A 22,458-nucleotide genomic window follows, 5' to 3' on the forward strand; every position below is an offset into this window, starting at 1 on the left:
TGTTGATTGTTGGTGAAGAATATCCAGACTTGTCCGACACTGAAGCTCAGATGGTCACAGAGAAGAGTTAAAGTGTTGGTAGTGAATTCAGCATTCAGTCTGTGATGAAGATGTTCCTTTATTTGAACTCTCCTGCTTTAATAAACAAGAATTAGCTGCTTTTCCTGTCTGACTGTCTTATTGAACATTTAGTGATCTGGCTGAAGTTTGTTCATTAAAGAGGAACAACGGACATTTTTAAAACATGAATATTATTTTGGAGGCTAAATAACTATATAAACTATATAACTATATAAACAAACTGCAACTTGCTCATGTACGCTGATATTGAGAGGACGCTCCAGGAAACCACCAGGTGGCAGCTTCATCACGGTAAACAGTGACTTCCTGTCGGTGGTGATATGAATGGAGGATAGAATCTCAACAACATTTGCAATATAAATAAACACGCTGTCACTTTCTGAATCTATTTTATGTGTTAACAATAAACACTTCTAAGAAAGGGAAACGGTGTCAGACCTCTCTGACTTCTTTAGTCTTCCAGTAGTTATAGTTTATACAAGTGCTGTCCACTGGAACGGAGAGAGTTGAAATGCTATACTCCATTCATATCACCACTGAGGTGATTGAACTGAGGTTAGAAGTGGTCTAGATATTGAGGTAGAGCATCAGTCTAAGACACACAGCATGTAACACTGGTGTCCTGATGTTCCTTATTTAACTCCTGATGAACGCAGTACGCAGTATACAGTACATAGTGCATACTGCGTTCCTCAGTAGTATGCACTATGTGACGGTTAAAGTGATGTATTTAGCAGAATGCTAGACCAGGCTTTAGCCTTTAAACCAGCTCTTAAAGGGGAGATGCTTTGCACATGCTTTTTCACCACATGTTGCACAGTTCTGATGTGCACTGATTCAAGATGACACCCAGTAGGTCCTAACAGCTGATTCTAGGAGGAGTCAAACCAACAACATATTCAGAGGACCAATATGAGGAACTGAATTACACATTTGAAGCTCATTCTTCACAGATCTTTAGACCATTTCACAGTTGTGAACGTAAACATTCCAGATGTGTCCCCGTTTATTTCCTGTTGCAGTGGATCTGAATGAAATCATGATTTAAATTGATGATAAATTGTGAAATGGAGGTTCTCAGGTGTTTTGTTACAGAAATACAATCAGTAGTTTGTGGCTCTAAAACCCAGACTAAGATCCATCTGAGGTTGAAACAGTATCTGCACTAATAGTTCAGCATCAGAATATAAATCTGTTAGCAGAACATTTAGTCTTCATCCTCAATGCATCATCGTCCACCAGGTCAGCTTACAGTAGAAACAGTCTCTTACTTTGACTCTGAGGGTCCAGGTTCATTACTGAAGTCTGGAGGTGTGGGCATGGACCAGTCACTCTTCATAGACAGACAGCTGGGTACTGGAGACTCTGCTCTCCGTCTGGACTGAACTCTGCAAACACCAACATGATTTTATTCACATCACATGAATCCTTGATAAATTCTCTTTTAGGTCATTAAGGTAAAACTACTGCTACTGTCAACAATAAGGAGGTTTAACAGTTTGTAGCCGTTCTGTTAGATTACATCTCTTCTAGCTGACTGACAGCTGTCACAGATATTAAAGGGACTGTTTGTAACTTTTGAAGCGTATAAATGTACCAGGTCGGGACACATGCTCGCTCGCGTCTCCTCTGCCTGCCTTCACTCACACACCACGCTCCTTCTCTCTCTCGCTCTCCACCTCTCACGTGCATGCTGCTCACTCCACACTGCAGAAGAGTTAGTTTAGCTCTGAGAATATCTAGTGAATGTTCAGTGGACGTTTGTGCAGAAATAACTGCTGCAGCTCCTCCAGACCAACAGAGGTTTCCCGTGTCTTGTGAAGTGACGGGGCTCCGCAGAGAGAAACGTTATCGTCTCCCACCAAAACTCCGGCGTCTCCCCCGTTCCCTCCGGCCGCGGTCGGGAGGCTGAGGCAGGAAAAGCCAACACTAGGATCAGCATTGATTCATGGAGAGACCTTGGTCTGGTCAGCTAACATTACTGCCAAGCAGCTGAAATATAGAGTGATATTGTGCTTTTAGCTGACGTGTGTCTCCTCACTGTGTTGAGCGATGCTCCTTCATGTCTATGTAGAGCGAGCACAAGCGCCAGCAACAGGACGCTGACTTTAGTTGACTTAACGGACACAGGTGAAGCTGTTAACAAGACATTATGATTCTTACTAACACTCCCTTTAAGAGGAAGAGTTGATGAAGTCTGTTAAATTGTAGTTGGCAAATACATTAGTGTAGAATTTTGAAGTCAACAGAAAACATGGTATTGTCAGAGGAAAGATGAAATGAGTGGTATAGATGAGTTAGTAGAAGCTCTCTTACTTTGACTCTGAGGGTCCAGGTTCATCACTGAAGACTGGAGGATCACCTTTAGACCGATCACTCTTCATAGACTGACGGCCAGAGACTAGAGACTTTAGTCTGTCCTCCTCTTCCTCCACACAGTCACCCATCTTCTGATCTGAAGTCAGTCTGAGAGGTCAAACAGGAACACTGACTGTGAACATGAAGAGGAAACAAGTTAGTACAAGAGAACAGGAAGTAACACACACCCTCTCTATGGCTGCATCCCAAAGCTCTTCATTTTCATTTCCTCTCTCCTCGCTCCTCACACACCTTCAGTCACTGAGAGATCTTTATAAAACCTGATGAACGGACTTTAAATAACTTTCATTTATTAGAATGATGTGTCTTTTCATGATCTGTTATTTCCCCCGTTAACTTTTATTAATGATTCTATTAAAGTCAGAGAGAGAAGGAGAGTCTGTCTGTCAGCAACAAACACCTTTTACATCATTTATCCTCATTCAGTCACATGAGGCTGATGATTCCTGAACGTCTGGTTTGATATGAGTTACATCATTTACATTTTCCCTTTAGCACAATAAATAATGTCCAGTGTTCAAAAGACACCATAGTCATATTCTGAGTTATGGAATAATGAGCTCACAATCAGAATATCAATAACTACAGACGCTAATAATGAATCAATAATATAAAGAGCACTTGTCTTTATTAGTATTAGATCAGTTCAGACATAAACAGCTGTTAGAGCTGACTGACAGCTGATCCAGATGTGATCCAGATGTGATCAGCTGCTGCTGTCATCAGAAACGGACGTCGCTTCACGTGACGCTTCAGAGGAAACGACGTCTCATGGCTCTTAAATCGTATTTCCTCGGTTGCGTTCCAATAGTCCGTTTTGCTCAGGAAGGTTCCTAACTGAGTGAAACGACCCGGAAGTACCTCAGAAGCAGCCGTGATAAGAGCCGTTCAAATTCACCTAATGTTAAGGAAAGGAGCTTCAATGCTTCCTTTACTATCTCCTTTAGGACACACTGGAGCATCCTTTACCAAAGGAAAGGAGCTTCAATGCTTCCTTTACTATCTCCTTTAGGACACACTGGAGCATCCTTTACCAAAGGAAAGGAGCTTCAATGCTTCCTTTATTATCTCCTTTAGGACACACTGGAGCATCCTTTACCAAAGGAAAGGAGCTTCAATGCTTCCTTTACTATCTCCTTTAGCAGAGGACACACTGGAGCATCCTTTACCAAAGGAAAGGAGCTTCAATGCTTCCTTTATTATCTCCTTTAGCAGAGGACACACTGGAGCATCCTTTACCAAAGGAAAGGAGCTTCAATGCTTCCTTTACTATCTCCTTTAGCAGAGGACACACTGGAGCATCCTTTACCAAAGGAAAGGAGCTTCAATGCTTCCTTTATTATCTCCTTTAGCAGAGGACACACTGGAGCATCCTTAACCAAAGGAAAGGAGCTTCAATGCTTCCTTTACTATCTCCTTTAGCAGAGGACACACTGGAGCATCCTTAACCAAAGGAAAGGAGCTTCAATGCTTCCTTTACTATCTCCTTTAGCAGAGGACACACTGGAGCATCCTTTACCAAAGGAAAGGAGCTTCAATGCTTCCTTTATTATCTCCTTTAGCAGAGGACACACTGGAGCATCCTTTACCAAAGGAAAGGAGCTTCAATGCTTCCTTTACTATCTCCTTTAGCAGAGGACACACTGGAGCATCCTTTACCAAAGGAAAGGAGCTTCAATGCTTCCTTTACTATCTCCTTTAGGACACACTGGAGCATCCTTTACCAAAGGAAAGGAGCTTCAATGCTTCCTTTACTATCTCCTTTAGCAGAGGACACACTGGAGCATCCTTTACCAAAGGAAAGGAGCTTCAATGCTTCCTTTACTATCTCCTTTAGGACACACTGGAGCATCCTTTACCAAAGGAAAGGAGCTTCAATGCTTCCTTTATTATCTCCTTTAGCAGAGGACACACTGGAGCATCCTTTACCAAAGGAAAGGAGCTTCAATGCTTCCTTTATTATCTCCTTTAGGACACACTGGAGCATCCTTTACCAAAGGAAAGGAGCTTCAATGCTTCCTTTATTATCTCCTTTAGCAGAGGACACACTGGAGCATCCTTTACCAAAGGACAGGAGACAATAACATCCCACAATGCCTTGCGGCTGCAGCATTTAAAGCGACGCAGCGTTCATAATAATAAACTAGATGCTGATCTTGCATATTATTTTCATCCACTAACTGTGATTCATGTTTAATCTGAGTGGACGGTGACTTTCTATTTAATGAATGATTTATTTTGAACATGTAACAAATACCTCAGTAAAACACAAAACAAGAATAACTAATCAAATGAACAGTAAACAATCAATGAACTAATAATCAATATTAATAAATATGATGAATATTTCAAAAAGAAGTGTGAAGAAGTCCAGCCTCCACTTCCAGTATGTGATCCTACCTCTTCTCCAGAACTCCACCAGTGAACTCTATATGGATCATCTAGTCCTGTTTCTTGGTAATGAGGTGATGTTTGTCCTCGTTAGGTCAGATGATCTTTAGGATCTGTTGATAGAGTGTTCCAGCAGCAGTATCTCTCTTTCACACACCGCAGGTGAAGCAGTCTGTCACTGAAACACCTGTTTAATAACGCACGGGGAGAAGCTGCGCCTTTTGTAGTCCATCTTCACAACATTGTAGTTTCACCACAGCAGACTGACGTCACTAACATCCACCGTGGTCGCATCATAATGACGGAGTCTAGTGAAGGAGCAGTCAGAGGTTGTCTTTTCCTAACTCCTTCTGAAGTCTCCTTCTCATCTCTCCTTGACCTCATGACGTTTTCCACTGAGGTCAAGGAGAAGTGGTTAGGAGAAGTGGTTAGGAGAAGTGGTTAGGAGAAGACGTTAGGACGTCATTATTTGACTATTCCAACGCAACCCTCGTTTCCTCTCTCCTCGCATGGTTTCCTTGCGTCTCTCTCTCTCTCACGCGCGCACACACACACACACACACACACACACACACACACACACACACAGTATACAGTATAATGAAGCAGCCAGCGCTCCACCTGGTCACTTCTCTTTACCTCTCTGCTTGTTTTCTTGGCTTACAGCAGCTTTAATGAGGATTATTCAGCCAGTCATGACTTTGTGTTCACAGATGAATCAAACTGTTGAGTTCATTCTAACATTTCTCTCCTCTACAGTCCACAGGGAGGAAACTGACTCAGACACTTTAACAGTAACATAATAAAATGTTGGATTAACACTCACCCTGCTTCAGTCTTCAGTCTTCAGTCTTCACCTCTCTGCCTCGTTTTCTCAAAATGGATTCTGGACTAACTGAACTGCGCAGTTACTTTACTTTCACTTTCATGGGGTCAGCAGAGCTCCTGCAGGTCCTCCTGCTGCTGGATCACTTCACCATCAACATGCTCCGTCTGCTGTTCACTCCTACAGTTAACACAGATTATAACTAGATGGTGAATCAGAAGACAACTAAAATATAAATCTGTTAATCTGTGATCTGTCTTCACTCCGGTATGAAACTCAGTGATGTTGATGTATCAGATCAAACCGATCAGCAGCGTCCAATCAATAACTGATATCCAATAAGGGGGCGTGTCTGTCGGTAATAAACATCCACTAGGAGAGGAGTCAAGCCGTATAAAAGCACAAATGGGAAAGACCCTGTGTGTTCGGGGCTGCGTTCGAATAGTCACATAATGACGTCCTAACACTTCTCCTAACCACTTCTCCTAACCACTTCTCCTAACCACTTCTCCTTGACCTCAGTGGAAAACGTCATGAGGTCAAGGAGAGATGAGAAGGAGACTTCAGAAGGAGTTAGGAAAAGACAACAGAGGTGTTAGGAGAATCAGACTGCTCTTTCACTGTAAACTCCGTCATTATGATGCGACGGCGGTGGATGTTAGTGACGTCAGTCTGCTGTGGTGGAACTACAATGTTGTGAAGATGGACTACAAAAGGCGCAGCTTCTCCCCGTGCGTTATTAAACAGGTGTTTCAGTGACAGACTGCTTCACCTGCGGTGTGTGAAAGAGAGATACTGCTGCTGGAACACTCTATCAACAGATCATAAAGATCATCTGACCTAACGTGGAAGAAGATCACTTCATTACCAAGGTTGGAATAGAAATAAACAGGAATATATGATAAATAGGAGTTAATTGTTGGAGTTATGGAGAAGGGGTAGGACCATATACTGTACAGGAACAGGAAGAAGAAAAAACTAACAACAAAAATCCATCTAAATAAAAACGTCTGCCAAATAGTCAGTGGTCATGTCTATGATGTTTTGTGAACAGTGTTTTCCACTTCTATCTTAATGTTTGATTGAAACTTATAATGAAGTGTAACCGAGCGGTCTTTAATGTGCGTTTATACTTATTGATTATGTGAAATAAGGACACGATGAGACGGAGGCTTGAACTTGCTGGCGTCTTTACTCGTTCCCATCTTCAGACTCCCCTTCTAGTCACAGCAGCATCACATTATACACATTACACTTCCTCTTTCCCTTCACAATAAAAGCTCAGCACTCCCTTGTATTTGCTAACAGGAAGGAAGTCCAACCTGAGGTGTTTCACAAACAGTCCTCTCCATAATAAAGGTTACATACCTCCCCTCCTCCAAAAAGAAACGTCCCCAGGCACAGGGTAAGTGCGATAAACCCATGTGGACACACTCATATCAACCTGCCAGCATAACAACAAAACTATTTCAACAGTGGACAATTTCCATGTACCCCTTACATAACTGCACAATCTCAACAAGGTATGTCTCACTATTTTCACACACCAGAGAACTGATCCACGTAGCCCTTAGACAAACCATGTTACCTTCTTGTCCCCCATACACATCTGCACATCCCCAACCAGTATGTCTCACTGTATTCGTACACCAGAGGTAGCTGATCCACATAGCACTTAGACATACATACGGTTGCATTCATATTCCCTATACACATTCACGTTTCCCGTACATATAATAGCACCATGTGTTCAAGGGTTGTATCCGTCCAGAGCCCCGCAAGACCAGGGTTGTGTCCATCAAGAACCCAGTGCTGTCGAGGGTCGAGTCCTTCACAGCCCTGCAAGACCAGGGTCGCGTCTAGAGCCCGCAAGTCGAGGGTTGATGTAGTTATGCTCTTTGTCCACAGGAGGGCAGTGTGATTATGATTTTAATTATAATGATTGTGTCTAACTACAGCTGTTTAGGGTTAGGGTTAACAGTAGATCTCATCATTTCTTATCTTTATTTTATTGTTTATATTTTATTATTTATATTTTATTATTTATATTTAGCTTTATCTGATTTTTATTAATTTATTATTATTATTATTATTATTATTATTATTATTATTATTATTATTATTATTATTATTATTTTATTGATTATATTTTTTGTACTTATTTTATTTAATTTGCACTTTCACACTTTGTGTTGTGCGGAGTCCCTAAAGTCTAGAACTTTACCACTTTTAAATTTAATTAATTTATTATATTTTATTGTTTATTATTATTATTATTATTATTATTATTATTAATAGTAGTAGTAGTAGTATAATTACTACTTGTTATTTTTTATTATTATTGTTATTATTATTGTTTATAATTATTCCCACAAGCTAAAAACGATCATTGTATCAGGATAAATAAAGTAGTTTCTTATCTTATCTTATTTCTTAACTGAGGGTATTTGCTAGAATTGTTTAAATGATTTTATCTTATTTTATATATATTTTTGTTTCTGGATTATTATTGACTTTTATTCTTTGTTTTTACAGTAGAGCCGTCTGTAACTCTGGTTGAAAGGTCTATAAAGAACATCACTCTGACATCTGCATAATGAGGGCCAGAACTTTTCATACTTTAGGTTGATTTTGATGCTAATACTTCTGTACTTTTACTGGAAAGCAGGACTTGTAGTATTTCTGCACTGTAGTATTAGTACTCTGACTGTGTATTAGAGTATGAAGTGAACAGCAGATGATCAGACTGTGACTTTAAGACTTTCACCTCAGTATCTGAGGGTCAATATTTGACTGAAATAAAACTGATAAAAGACGTGATTGTCGTTTTATTTCAGTCTGAATGCTTCGCTGACAGCATTATGAATCGATTTAGTCTGACTTCACAGTCATTTAACTTAAACTTTCTTCTTCTACTGCAGCCACCTTCTAACAATACATCTGATTATGTTCTTGCTGTAATATAAGTAATATTTAAATTATGTAAATCTCATCTAAATTCCTGGTCTCAAAGAGACATCTCTATCATCGGCCGAATTCTTCTTACAGAAATGGAGTGCATTTCCCGATTCATCTACCCAGCTTACTCCTTATCACTTCCCAAAAATGCAATAAAAGCCATAAACCAAGCTAATTTCAGTTATATCTGGAAAAGGAAAACACACTATATTAAGAAAGGCACTATGGTTAAAGAATATGAGGAAGGTGGACTTAAGGCTATTGATATTGAATACATTAATGAGACTATTAAGATCATTTCTAAAACATGAAAAAAGGTTTTGGTTTCATATGCCCAGTGAAATTTTTACTAAACTAGGAGGCATCGGCTTCCTTCTTAGATGCGACTATGACTTCACAAAACTCCCCGTCAAATGATCCTTGTTTCATCAACAGGTTTTACTTTATTGGAAAATGATATACAAACATAATTATAGTCCCCATAAAACCCCAATACGGAATTGCCGGAATGTATTACTTAAAAATAAATCCATATTTTTACAAAATTGGTTAGAAAAAGGAAAATGATCTGTGATGCATTTATTGGACAATACAGGAAACATTCTACCATTTGAGGACTTTTGTTCTAAACTCAGCCTCGTTGACAGAGGTCAGTATAACAATGTTGTCAAAGCAATCCCTCAAGCTGTAATTGTGATGGCATATAATTTATCTCAAGATAATGTAAACCCCAATCTCCCTTCACTTTTGGTGAATGGTCACAACCTCATTAACTTAAAACTACCTAACGTCACCTTTACTAAAGACTTATATCCGTTCTCTTCAAACAGAAATTCAATTCTAAAACGGTTTCTCTAAAAAAGATGCTGAGAGTCTAAGATCGAAATTCTTTAAATGTCCTATTGCACCAAAAGTGAAGGAGGTTCACTTTAAGGTTCTCAGTGAAATATATATAATATCCCCCTCTGCTGAGTTCTTAAGAAACCGTTTTGGTTTTGATCACAATAACTGCTGGTTCTGTGATGAACACATTGAAACTACAGAACATTTATTTTATGAATGTATTTTTGCTAATGCTCTCTGGGATGATTTGCATTTTTGGTTGTCCACTAAATTTGTATTTTTTTTCTATTCTAACAAAGGAAAATGTTATATTTGGTACAATTGTGAAAGATCCCGTACATGAATGACCTGGCAATCAATAATCCATAATCATTCTTTTTATACATAAAAATAGATTCCTGAAATCAAGACCACATTTCTATGTTTTCCATCAGGAGCTGTGTCTTTACTTTTCATCTCTGAAACATATGAAGAAAAAGATGCTATGAAGCTTTCAATGTTAGTTGATGACCTGAACCTTACAGAGAACCCCTAAAGCACTATTATCACTATTATCACTATTATCACTATTATCACTATTCCCTTATTTTTACTCTTATTCTCTGTATGCCTAGAACTAATCTGCAGAGGCACTTTGGGTTCAGAATATATGAATGAATAAAGACAAAGTGAAACCCAGGTCCAGGTGGAGGAGGTGGTGGAGTGTGGAGCAGAAGGAGTGGAGGAGTCTCAGTGTGTCTGCAGAGACTGTGCAGAAGGACAGATACACTGATGATACTCTGTCAGGTCCAGAGGAACACACAGGGATGATGGTGGTTAGAGATCAATACTTCCATCTGATGAGAGAAGAAGAAGACAACAGAAGTCATCAATCAGTGTTTACAGAGACTCCCTTCATCAGCTGTCAGTCAGCATCCAGTATAAAGAGCAGAGGGACTTCAGTCTGTGCAGCGTAGCCAGCTTCCTTTCAGCTCTCATGTTAACGTATTGGAGTGAACACACTGAGCTCAGAGCTCACAGACCAGAGGCCTGTACTACGAAGCCAGTCCAACACACCCAGGGTATCTTCTCCTTATCTGGTTTAACTAACCCCTCAACCAAGATCCCGCTAAGCGGTCCTACGACAGTTCTGATCAACTCGGTAAGTCAACCCAGGGTTTCTCAGTCTGGCTGTGAGCGCGTTCACATAGAAGGGGCGGGGTTTGTAGCACATGACCAATCAGAGACATGGACCAGTCTACGGTCAGCAGAGCGGCACACTTTACAAACGCATACTAGACAAGTTAAACACATAATCCAGACTAGAATTAACACAGTTTAAACTGCCAAATGCAGGAAGGACGCATACGAGATGAGGACTAAATCCACAGTCTTGTTGTGTGTAAAATGACCTGTAACGTTGATCTTAAACTAATCGGAGGCTTCAGCAGTCTGAGTTAGATGTATTAGGGCTGGGTGACTTGGACAAAATCAAATATCACAATATTTCTTTGTGTAAATGACCAATAATAGAACAGCTAGAACAGTCTGGTAAGTTCAGAAAATGACATCACTTTACTGTAATACAGCCTTTAAAACCAGGAAGAGACAACACTTATGCCATATCACGATATTACTAGGGCTGTCAATCCATTATAATATTTAATCGCGATTAATTGCAAATGAATCACACATTTTTTATCTGTCCAAAATGTACCTTAAAGGGAGATCTGTCAAGTATTTAATCCTCTTATCAACATGGGAGTGGACAAATATGCTGCTTTATGTAAATGTATGTATATATTTATTATTGTAAATCAATGAACAACACAAATCAATGACAGATATTGATCCAGAAACCCTCACAGGTACTGCATTTAGCATAAAACAATATGCTCCAATCATAACATGGCAAACTGCAGCCCAACAGGCAACAACAGCTGTCAGTGTGTCAGTGTGCTGACTTGACTATGACTTGCCCCAAACTGCATGTGATTATCATAAAGTGGGCATGTCTGTAAAGGGGAGACTCGTGGGTACCCATAGAACCCATTTACATTCACTGATCTGGAGGTCAGAGGTCAAGGGACCCCTTTGAACATGGACATGTCAGTTTTTCCTCTCCAACATTTAGTGTAAGTTTGGAGCGTTATTAAACCTCCTTCATGACCAGCTAGCATGACCTGGTTGGTACCGATGGATTCATCAGGTTCTGTAGTTTCAGATGATACCAGTATCTTCACTCTAGCTTTAAAACTAAGCTGCTACAACCTAAAAATCACAAGTTGCGTCAATGTGTTAAAGTAATTAGTGGCGTTAAAACGAACTTGCGTTAACGGGTTATTATTGCGTTAACTTTGACAGCTCGACTAAATATGGAGTCTTTTTGGACAAGGAGATCAGACAGAGCGTTTCAGACAGAGGGTGTAAAGAGGTGCTGCAGCACAGCCGGGAGAAGAAAAGTAAAGTGATTTTTGAACATTAAAGCATGTTAACATGTTCTAGTAGAAACCTAAAATACAAGTATGAAGCTGAACATCAGCCTGATAGGTCCTCTTTAAAGGTCCCACATGTTCATACACAGACTGAACAGTAAAACGTCAGCTGTGATTACTGGACTTCAGCAGAGGTTCTGGTCTGTATAAAGACCACATGGTTACTAAATGTAACCATGGTTCTATGATGTTCTATCTCTCAATGAGAGAACACACACTTTCTGATCAGAGTTGATGGTACGACAGTTTGATGGATGAGGACCACTGTCTCTATACATGATGTGATGCTGTCAGCTGTAATCCAGCTTTATTTCCTGGAGACATGAACACAACAACAACATCTTCTTCACATCAACTCTAACACATGATCACAACAAGCTTCTGGCTGATCTGATTGGCTGACTGTTCTCTCTCTCTGTGTGTCACCGTTCTCCTCTCACAGCTTAACGGAGGAAACACATCACAACAATACTGCTGAAACCAGCATGGACCGACTCCGACCCTCTACTTACTCCAGAGTCTCCAGTCTACAGTGTGGACTCTTCACCAGATCAGACAGCAGCTTCACATCTGAATCCTGCAGGTTGTTTCCACTCAGCTCCAGCTCTCTCAGATGGGAGGGGTTGGACTTCAGAGCTGAGGCCAGAGAAGCACAGCTGATCTCTGACAAACTGCAGTATCTCAATCTGAATAAAGAATAAATGATGAAGATAAAAATCACTTTATAATCCATGTCATGTCATGTCATGTCAACACACATCAATACCAAGCTGCTGATCTCTCTAAAATCAAATTCCATACTTCTCCATACTGCGTAGGAACCCTGAATATTAGTTCAGAGGATCTTCTGTATCCAGATGTGACCATTTACCAACAATGATAAACATTCATTTACTTTAACAACTAACAGTGGACATTTTCTACACTTTCTTTAAGAAACACAAGTCTTTAGTGACTGCAGACTGAATTTAGTTCAAGAAACATGAAAATATGAAGAAAAGGACATAACTTTATGGATGTAAGTTATGTTTGTACATAAATCAGGTTCAATTGTTAATTAAACATATAAGATCTATAACAGTAACAGAGAATCAGTGAACTGACCTCAGACCCTCCAGTCTACAGTGTGGACTCTCCAGAAAACCACACAGGAGCTTCACTCCTGAATCCTTCAGGTTGTTGTCACTCAGCTCCAGATCTCTCAGATGGGAGGGGTTGGACTTCAGAGCTGAGGCCAGAGAAGCACAGCTGATCTCTGACAAACTGCACCAACTCAATCTGAATAAAGAATAAATGATGTAAGTTTAGAAGACAACGTTCCTGCTTGAAATCATTCAATGTTTAATAATGTGTTCAGAGCTGAAGAAGGTTTAGAACGTAGAAGTTTAGAAAATGTAAACTCCAAACACCTGAAGCCAACAGGATGCAGGTTAAAAACTGTCAAATACAAACAGTGAAACAGAGCTCTCATTAATATTAATGACAACGTGCTGCTACTTCAATAAAGACGTAGTGACTTCACCTCTTAAACTCTGACAGCTCCACCAGAGGATCCATCGATACAAACTCATGTTGAGCAGCCAAACACAAATAAGAACCACAGAAACTGATTCAAGATTCAACTCAACATCTCAAAGTTTCTAAAGATGTCAAATATGTCAGGATGGATTTGGGGAAATGTGAACAAAAGATATTTAAGATAAGAAATGTACAATATATTTGAGGAATAAAGGAGTCATAAAATCAAAGCATCTTCAGTTTAAACTCTTCAGTCAGTAAAAGCATCATATAGCTTCATAACATTTATAGAAAAAAACAAATACTGAACATATTTATTATTGTCTGATAGCTGAAAGAGAGATCATTTATTTATTCTTCATATTGATCTATTGTTATTATCATTTCTTGGAAAAAAGAAACATGATGAAAGTCAGTAGTTGTGATATATGAAGGTTTTAAATCTGTAGCTCAACATTGCTCTGCCACAGTCAATGGACTAAACTACTGAAGAAGAAAATGGACTTTAGCATTAAGATACTCAGTGTGGATCAGTATAATATCAGCCTTATGTCTGCAGTTTAGTGTCACCACAACTTTCACATCATATTAATCTCAGTACACAAGTAAAAAATGGTGTCTGACCTCAGAGTCTCCAGTCTACAGTGTGGACTTTCCAGAAAACCAGACAGCAGCTTCACTCCTGAATCCTTCAGGTTGAGGTTGTCACTCAGATCCAGCTCTCTCAGATGGGAGGGGTTGGACTTCAGAGCTGAGGCCAGAGAAGCACAGCTGATCTCTGACAAACTGCAGCGCCACAATCTGAATAAAGAATAAATGATGTAGGTTTAGAAGACAACGTTCCTGCTTGAAATCATTCAATGTTTAATAATGTGTTCAGAGCTGAAGAAGGTTTAGAACGTAGAAGTTTAGAAAATGTAAACTCCAAACACCTGAAGCCAACAGGATGCAGGTTAAAAACTGTCAAATACAAACAGTGAAACAGAGCTCTCATTAATATTAATGACAACGTGCTGCTACTTCAATAAAGACGTAGTGACTTCACTTCTTAAACTCTGAAAGCTCCACCAGAGGATCCATCTATACAAACTCATGTTGAGCAGCCAAACACAAATAAGAACCACAGGAACTGATTCAAGATTCAACTCAACATCTCAAAGTTTCTAAAGATGTCAAAGATGTCAGGATGGATTTTGGGGAAATGTGAACAAAAGATATTTAAGATAAGACATCTACAATATATATATTTGAGGAATAGTAGAGTCATAAAATCAAAGCATCTTCAGTTTAAACTCTTCAGTCAGTAAAAGCATCATATAGCTTCATAACATTTATAGAAAAAAAAATATTGAACAGATTTATTATTGAGGACATTATTATTCTTCATATTGATCTATTTTTATTATAATTATTAAAAATAATAAATTTCTAAATAATTTATAAATAATTAGACAATGCTGACATGAAAACAGAGCACAGTTAGATCTGCTGTCAAAAAGAACGTGGGAATAACTTAGAACCATAGAAACCTCTGATTTGATGGTGTCGTTCATAATCATCACTGATGTGCCTTTAAGTTGGTGCAATATGTGTTTGTTGAAGAGTGCTGCACCTTTAGACATGTTCAAATAGAGAGCTACAGGAATGAGTCCTAAAACCCAGAGATGAGTCAGCATTTTAGCACTTCATGTTTCCTCGTCTGGAAGTCAATGGGTTTTTGAATGGGTTTTTAGTTAGATGCCTGAAATAAGGTCTGTGGTTAAAGGTCCAGTGTGGAGGATTTGGCGGTCTCTAGCGGTGAGGTGAGGAGATTACAACCAACTGAAGCCTCTCCTGTGTGCCAAGCGTGTTGGAGAGCTACGGTGACTGACGTGAAAACGTGAATGTCCCTCTCTAGAGCCATCTGGAGCAGAGCCAGTGCAGAGAGAGTGTGTCTACAAACTACATAAACTACAGTCAGTGAACTGACTTCAGAGTCTCCAGCCTACAGTTTGGACTCTCAAGTCCAGCAGACAGCAGCTTCACTCCTGAATCCTTCAGGTTGTTGTTATCCAGGTCCAGCTCTCTCAGATGGGAGGGGTTGGACTTCAGAACTGAGGCCACAACTTCACAGTGAGTATCTGAGAGTCCACAGTCAGAAAGTCTGTGATGACAAAGATTACAAAATATGTTATTATGAAAGAGGACAGTTTATATTTACTTCATACATTTGATGACTAAACAGTTTGATATATACTTCTTTGATTAACATTTGCTCCTCACATCAGTGGTTCAGCTAATCTTATCTCACTGTTTGACATGAAACAATAATTCTCATCACTCTCTCTCAAACCTGCAGACTTTTAATCTTTGTTTTTCTTTAATCTTGCAGATGAAGAGAGAGAACATGTAGTTACATTGATGCTTCCCTAATGTCCAGTCTGTCAGTGTGATCTGATCCCAGGTCTGTCTCCACAAAGTTAGCATGAGGCCTTCTTGATTAGAAAAGCATTTTTAAAACTCAGTGAATAAGTAATAATAATACAGTTGATAAAGTTGACCTCTCTTTGCTGCTACCTGCTGCTGTCAGGATCACGTCCATAAATGGGAAAATTCACTGACTTCTGCCAAACGGTAGAGAAATGAAACAGATCGTGTAATAATATCAGACCTGTTCATAATTAAACATTCATATAATTACATATTTTGATGACTGCATGGCGTTTTGACATTAACACTCTTTTCTGAGCATCAAACGTATTCAGCTCACAAACACAATTAATGAACCAATAAGGTTTCATTATTTTCAGCATAATGTCATCAGAAAGATGTTATCAGTGTATCAGCATTAAAAACACAACATTGATCTTTGGTGTGTATAAGATCTCTTAAAAAGTCTGAATTCTACCATTCTGCTGTTATATATTCATCAGACGGCTGTTATTGGTGGAAGCTGTGTATTTCCTGTTACTACTCTTCTCTACAGCAACAAGAGAGAGAAACACCTGAGTTTCCTTCTGTGAGTAACAGAATAAAAGGAAAGACTTAAAAACACGATGATGGAACACAACTTGACTTCATGAGCAATAAAATGCACCATTGCTCGATTCAACACACTCAGGGGTTTTACAACGACAGTCTTTGTCTCGTATGACCAGTAGTTTATGGTGGCTAATGCTAGAGTTGGGTTGATTTTCGGTTTTGCCGGTCTGGTTTGGTCCAGTCTGGTGTACGAGCTTAAACCGGTTTGATTTAATGCTAACCGGCAGAACGATATTTGTCATTATGACACGTTCTGGCAAACTAAAAAGTAGCAGACATCAACAACCTGTGCCGACAGAGACACAGTGCTAAATCCAGCCTGTATTTGCAATATGACAACGTGATTAACGTAATATTATGATGTTATGTTGGTGTATAAACAAGAAGAGGTTTGTTTACTAGGAAGTTCATGTGTTTTTTGGGGTGATGAGACGAGACATGGCAGAGCTGGTCTCAAAGAAAACTAAAACTGTGGCAACATGGCAACAGTTTGGATTTGAAGCCAACGAAAGAGATGAGCCCAAAAACACACGAGGTAAGGTGTAATGTGGTGCAAGGCCTATTGAAAGCAAACCCCATCACCAGGACTCTGATCCCAGGACCGCCCCGACTTCCCGCCGGATCAGCAAACGTTCTGTTGCTGCCGTTACACCGGTTAGACCCAGCGCTCCACCAGACAGCTGATCTTTTGTTCTTTTCATTTGTTTTACCAGATTCACATGTCGTCTCCATCACCCAGAAACATAAATCAGAAAAAACTGTAAAATGTAACAATTATTCTAAATAAATAGAATAAGTGTTCATTAACTTGACAGCTAGAAACACAAAGTACTGAAACATTTTGAACTCAACATTTGAAACAGCTCAAGAACATCTGTGACAAAATACAACTGACATATTTATGTAATAAACACGTGGAACACTTATAAGAATATTATATTTTAAGAATAATTTATAGTGTGTATATTTGAAGAACTAAACTACTAATCTACTCTGATCTATAAAGTTAATCACATCTGGACTTACTGAGCTTTTCTGCAGTTCCTCACAGCTGGAATCAGTCTCAGTCGTCCCTGATCTGTTGTGTTGTACTTGTTCAGGTCCAACTCATCCAGAACCTCCTCTGACATCTGCAGCATGTAGGCCAGAGCTGAGCAGTGGATATCAGAGAGTTTCTTCTCTGATGTGTTCTCTGACTTCAGGAACTCTTGGATCTCCTGATGTACCGAGTGGTCCTTCATCTCCGTCAGACAGTGGAAGATGTTGATGCTTCTGTCAGGAGAGGTATTATCTCTGTTCATTTCCTTCAGGTTGTTGATGGCTGTCTGGATGATTTTTGGACTGTTGTCTGTCTGACCCAGCAGACCTCCTAAGAGCTTCTGGTTGGACTCCAGGGAGAGGCCATGAAGGAAGCGAACAAACAGGTCCAGGTGGCCATTTTTACTTTCAAGGGATTTCTCCATGGCTCTCTTCAGGAAGTTATCCAGAGAGGAGGAGGAGGAGGGTGATGAATGTGACAATGACCATAACTCATCATCATCTTTTCGCAAGGAATGACCATATCTTTCGCCCAGGAAGTCCTTCAGTACCTGTGTGTTGCTGTTTGTGTAACAGTGGAACATGTAGACTGCAGCCAGAAACTCCTGAATGCTCAGGTGAACAAAGCAGTAGACTGTTTTCTTGAAGATCACACTCTCTCTTTTGAAGATCTCTGTACAAACTCCTGAGTACACCGAGGCCTCTGTGACATCCAGACCACATCGCTCCAGGTCTTCTTGGTAGAACATGATGTTTCCTTTCTCCAGCTGTTCAAACGCCAGCCTCCCCAGCTTCAGAAGAACTTCCCTGTCAGCCTCCGTCAGCTCCTGTGGACTCGTCTCATGTCCCTCACCATACTTCTGCTTCTTCCTCTTTGTCTGAACCAACAGGAAGTGTGAGTACAGGTCAGTCAGGGTCTTGGGCAGCTCTCCTCTCTGGTCTGTAGTCAACATGTGGTCCAGAACTGTAGCAGTGATCCAGCAGAAGACTGGGATTAGACACATGATGTGGAGGCTCCTGGATGTCTTGATGTGTGAGATGATTCTGCTGGACAGCTCTTCATCACTGACTCTCCTCCTGAAGTACTCCTCCTTCTGGGCGTCAGTGAAGCCTCGTACTTCTGTTACCCTGTCAACACATGCAGGAGGGATCTGATTGGCTGCTGCAGGTCGGGAAGTTATCCAGACGAGAGCTGAGGGAAGCAGATTCCCCTGGATGAGGTTTGTCAACAGCATGTTGACTGATGACTTCTGGGTGACATCAGACACAACCTTCTTGTTCTTGAAATCCAGTGAAAGTCTGCTTTCATCCAGGCCGTCAAAGATGAACAGAACTTTACAGTCAGCGAGCTTCTCTGCTGTGACCTTCTGTAATGTTGGATGGAAAACATGGAGCAGCATGAGAAGACTGTACTGCTCATCTCTGATCAAGTTCAGCTCCCTGAACGAAAGCAGAACCACCAGACTGACATCTTGGTTCTCCAAGCCCTCTGCCCAGTCCAGAGTGAACTTCTGCACTGAGAAGGTTTTTCCAACGCCAGCGACGCCGTTGGTCAGAACGACTCTGATGTGTCCCCGTTGGTCAGGTAAGGCTTTAAAGATGTCCTGGCACTTGATTGGAGCGTCATGGAGGGTCTTCTTCTTGGAAACTGTCTCAAGCTGCCTCACCTCATGTTGGGTATTAACCTCTTCACTCTGTCCCTCTGTGATGTAGAGCTCAGTGTAGATCCTGTTGAGGAGGGTTCCACTTCCTGTTTCATCAGTTCCTTCAGTTCCTTCAGTCACACGTTCACATCTCCTCCTCAGACTGATCTTATGTTCATCTACAATCTCCTGCAGACCTCTATCTGCTGAAAGAGAAGGGAAACAGTTTGAGACTAAATAAAGAAAGTCTGCTTATTATTTCCATTGCCAATATTGAAGTGATCAATATAAAGTAAATAAAAAGAAGTAAAGGTTAAACAGTCCAGTTTTAGTGGAAGCATCAGTCGGTGTACATGTTTGATTGACAGCAGAGGAGGCGGAGCCTCAGCTGTCCGTCTGCAGCTCTTCATCTAAACAGCTCACTGTGGCTGTTCCTTCCTCCCTGTAATATTTAAAACTCATCCACTCATCAAATAATGCAGGATATGTTCATATCTCGTTGTGTAGACCTGTTTTTATTAACAAAAGCCGGGTTTCCACCAAAAGTTCCTGGGACTTTTTAGTCCTACTATATTTAAGGACCTGAAAGGTTCCTTCAGTCCACTGTTGTCTGTGTTTCCACTACGGTCTAAAGACCTGTGAAGATTCAGCAAATTAGTCCTCTGATGTAAGAAAAAGCAACATGACATGTGACGAGGGCTGTTGGTGGTCTCAGCGGTAAACACACTCTGCAGGCTGCCGTTCAGTGTGTCGCCCGTTTCATCTAAAAAACACGCTGGAAAAAAATAAACGTTAGGTTTTATCTCACTGTGACGACATTTACTGCTGCACGTTGGATGTAATGAATGCAGAGGAGGAAAGTGAAACTAAAAGCGTCCGTCTCCACAGTAAATCATGTTGAGTATTTGAGGGTTATTTATTTCTGCTTTAGAACGTTAACGCCGTGAAACAATCAGAAAATAACATTTCTTTCTCTCATTCACAACAGCGTCACGCTACGTCTCTCTGTCTCTCTTCTACTGATCGTCCTCTCGCTCGTGCTGTCTCTCTTGTTGTCTCTGTCTTCAAGGCTGGACTGCAGAGGGCCAGCAGCCCTACAACCGCAGAAGTCTGTCACTGAATGAGGGATGAAGTTACACGATTGGTCGGCCGAGTGTCGGAGTTTCCTCATTGGCCGTTGCTCTTTCAAAATGAAAAGGCGGGAACAGTCCTTTAATCACATGAGCCCGTCCAGCGCGACGCGTCGGCTCACAAAACTGTCAAGCTGTCAAACTAGGAGATCTAGTTCTGAAATAAAACCAGATTCAGCAGAGGCATCGCCTATATCTCGCTTCAAATGTTTTCAGAAGTAGATTTTGGTGGATTGTTTAGACGGAATAACAGAAAGTTTATGAGCAGGCCGCCATGTTGTTTCCTGTTTGAAACGGCGAGCAGAAAACCAGGAACCAATCAGGTGCATTCCACGTCACCGCTTGACCCATAGACATATATACATAGACGCCACATTGACCTCTGGACCGTACGTCAACGTTGGCGTATGTATATATGTCTATGGCTTGAACAGCCAGTTGAGTGGAGCAGCGCGTCCCCTAGTGTCCTCGCAGGACCTGGTGAGACTTTTATGACTCTTTATGTATTAAAAGAACAAGTAGTGTTTTCAGACATGGAGACGTCAGCAGACAGATGTAGAGTCTTACTTTGTACAGTGCTGGTCTGACCGGCTGGCTGCAGTCCAGCTCTGGTTCTGGATCTTTGTCCACACTGGGGACAGGAGGAGTCTCCTGATGAAGCAGACTGGTCCCAGTATGAGGTGATGCACTGTCTGCAGAACCAGTGTCCACAGCTGGTAGAGACTGGATCCTTCAGGACGTCCTGACACAAAGCACAGCAGGACAGCTGCTCCTCCACAGAGACATCACTCCTCTTCCTGTGAAGACATGTCTTTATAACTAAAATGCTTTGTTGATTGGACGACACTGTCTCAAAGCTCAGATGGTCTCAGGGAACAGTTAAAGTGTTGCTACTTTTCTGTTTGAACTCAGCATTCAGTCTGTGATGACAGTGTTCCTTTATTTCAACTCTCCTGCTTTCAACAACACTAATGAGCTGAATTTACCATCTGGCTGTCTTATTAACCTCTTAACAATCCGACGGACGCTATTCTGTCTTTCAGAGGTTGTAGCGGCTCAGTTTTAAAGCTAGAGGGAAGATCCTGGTAACATGTGAAACTAGAGAACCTGATGAACCCATCGGTACCAACCATGTCATGCTAGCTTGTTGGGAAGAATGCTCTGACCTCCAGATGTGTGAATGTAAATGGGTTCTATGGGTACCCACGAGTCTCCCCTTTACAGACATGCCCACTTTATGATAATCACATGCAGTTTGGGGCAAGTCATAGTCAAGTCAGCACACTGACACACTGACAGCTGTTGTTGCCTGTTGGGTTTCAGAGGGGTCCGTCCTCCAGAGGGGTCCGTCCTCCAGAGGAGTCCCGCCTCCATTGCCGTGACGGGGAACTGTAGCTGTTTAATCGTTCTCTTCAAAGCCACCAGACTCCATTCACTAAAGCAGTAATTTTACTTCCCAGAACACGGGAGTATACGTACAACCCCACTTCAAAAAAGCTGATTTTAGGAGAAGTCAAACCAACACAGTATTTTGAGGACAAATGTGAGAAAATGAATTACACATTTGAAGCTCATTCTTTCAGATTTTGAATAGTTGTAAATCTTTACAGAGACTTCAACGTTCGAGCAGAAATATGAACATTTTGTTGAAGTGTAAATTGTGAAATGGAGGTTCTCAGGTGTTTTGTTACAGAAATACAATCAGTAGTTTGTGGCTCTAAAACCCAGACTAAGATCCATCTGAGGTTGAAACAGTATCTGCACTAATAGTTCTGCATCAGAATATAAATCTGTTAGCAGAACATTTAGTCTTCATCCTCAATGCATCATCATCCATCAGGTCAGCTTACAGTAGAAACAGTCTCTTACTTTGACTCTGAGGGTCCAGGTTCATTACTGAACTCTGGAGGTCTGGACATGGACCAGTCACTCTTCACAGACAGACAGCTGGGTACTGGAGACTCTGCTCTCCGTCTGGACTGAACTCTGCAAACACCAACATGATTTTATTCACATCACATGAATCCTTGATGAATTCTCTTTTAGGTCATTAAGGTCGCTCTAAACACACAAACTACTGCTGCTGTCAACAATAACGAGCTTTAAAGGTTTGTAGCCGTTTTCTTAGATTAGATTACATCTTCTCTAGCTGACTG

At 40.8% G+C, this 22,458-nt stretch overlaps 2 protein-coding genes and 1 long non-coding RNA gene across 3 annotated transcripts in view; all 3 read right to left on the reverse strand.

Moving 5' to 3' along the window:
* The window catches only part of LOC119476115 (protein NLRC3-like), a 119,169-nt gene extending 113,327 nt beyond the window's left edge, over positions 1-5,842 (reverse strand). The window contains exon 1 of the mRNA XM_037749329.1: positions 5,678-5,842. The gene's annotated coding sequence lies outside the window, so the exon portion shown is untranslated. The remainder of the gene's footprint in view (positions 1-5,677) is intronic.
* Positions 1-17,956, reverse strand: part of LOC119476144 (ribonuclease inhibitor-like) — a 159,230-nt gene extending 141,274 nt beyond the window's left edge. Inside the window, exon 1 of the mRNA XM_037749393.1 lies at positions 17,518-17,956. Within this exon, the coding sequence (XP_037605321.1) occupies positions 17,518-17,954 (437 nt within the window). The 5' untranslated portion in view covers positions 17,955-17,956. The remainder of the gene's footprint in view (positions 1-17,517) is intronic.
* On the reverse strand, positions 9,053-12,535 carry LOC119476162. The gene is made up of 2 exons (XR_005203949.1): positions 12,465-12,535; positions 9,053-10,314 (listed from the first exon to the last, which is right to left on the reverse strand). It is a non-coding gene; the product is annotated as an uncharacterized LOC119476162 (long non-coding RNA).
* Positions 17,957-22,458: the final 4,502 nt, after the last annotated feature.

Source organism: Sebastes umbrosus, chromosome 17 (assembly GCF_015220745.1).
Source record: "Sebastes umbrosus isolate fSebUmb1 chromosome 17, fSebUmb1.pri, whole genome shotgun sequence".
NCBI classification, from domain to species: Eukaryota; Metazoa; Chordata; class Actinopteri; order Perciformes; family Sebastidae; genus Sebastes; species Sebastes umbrosus.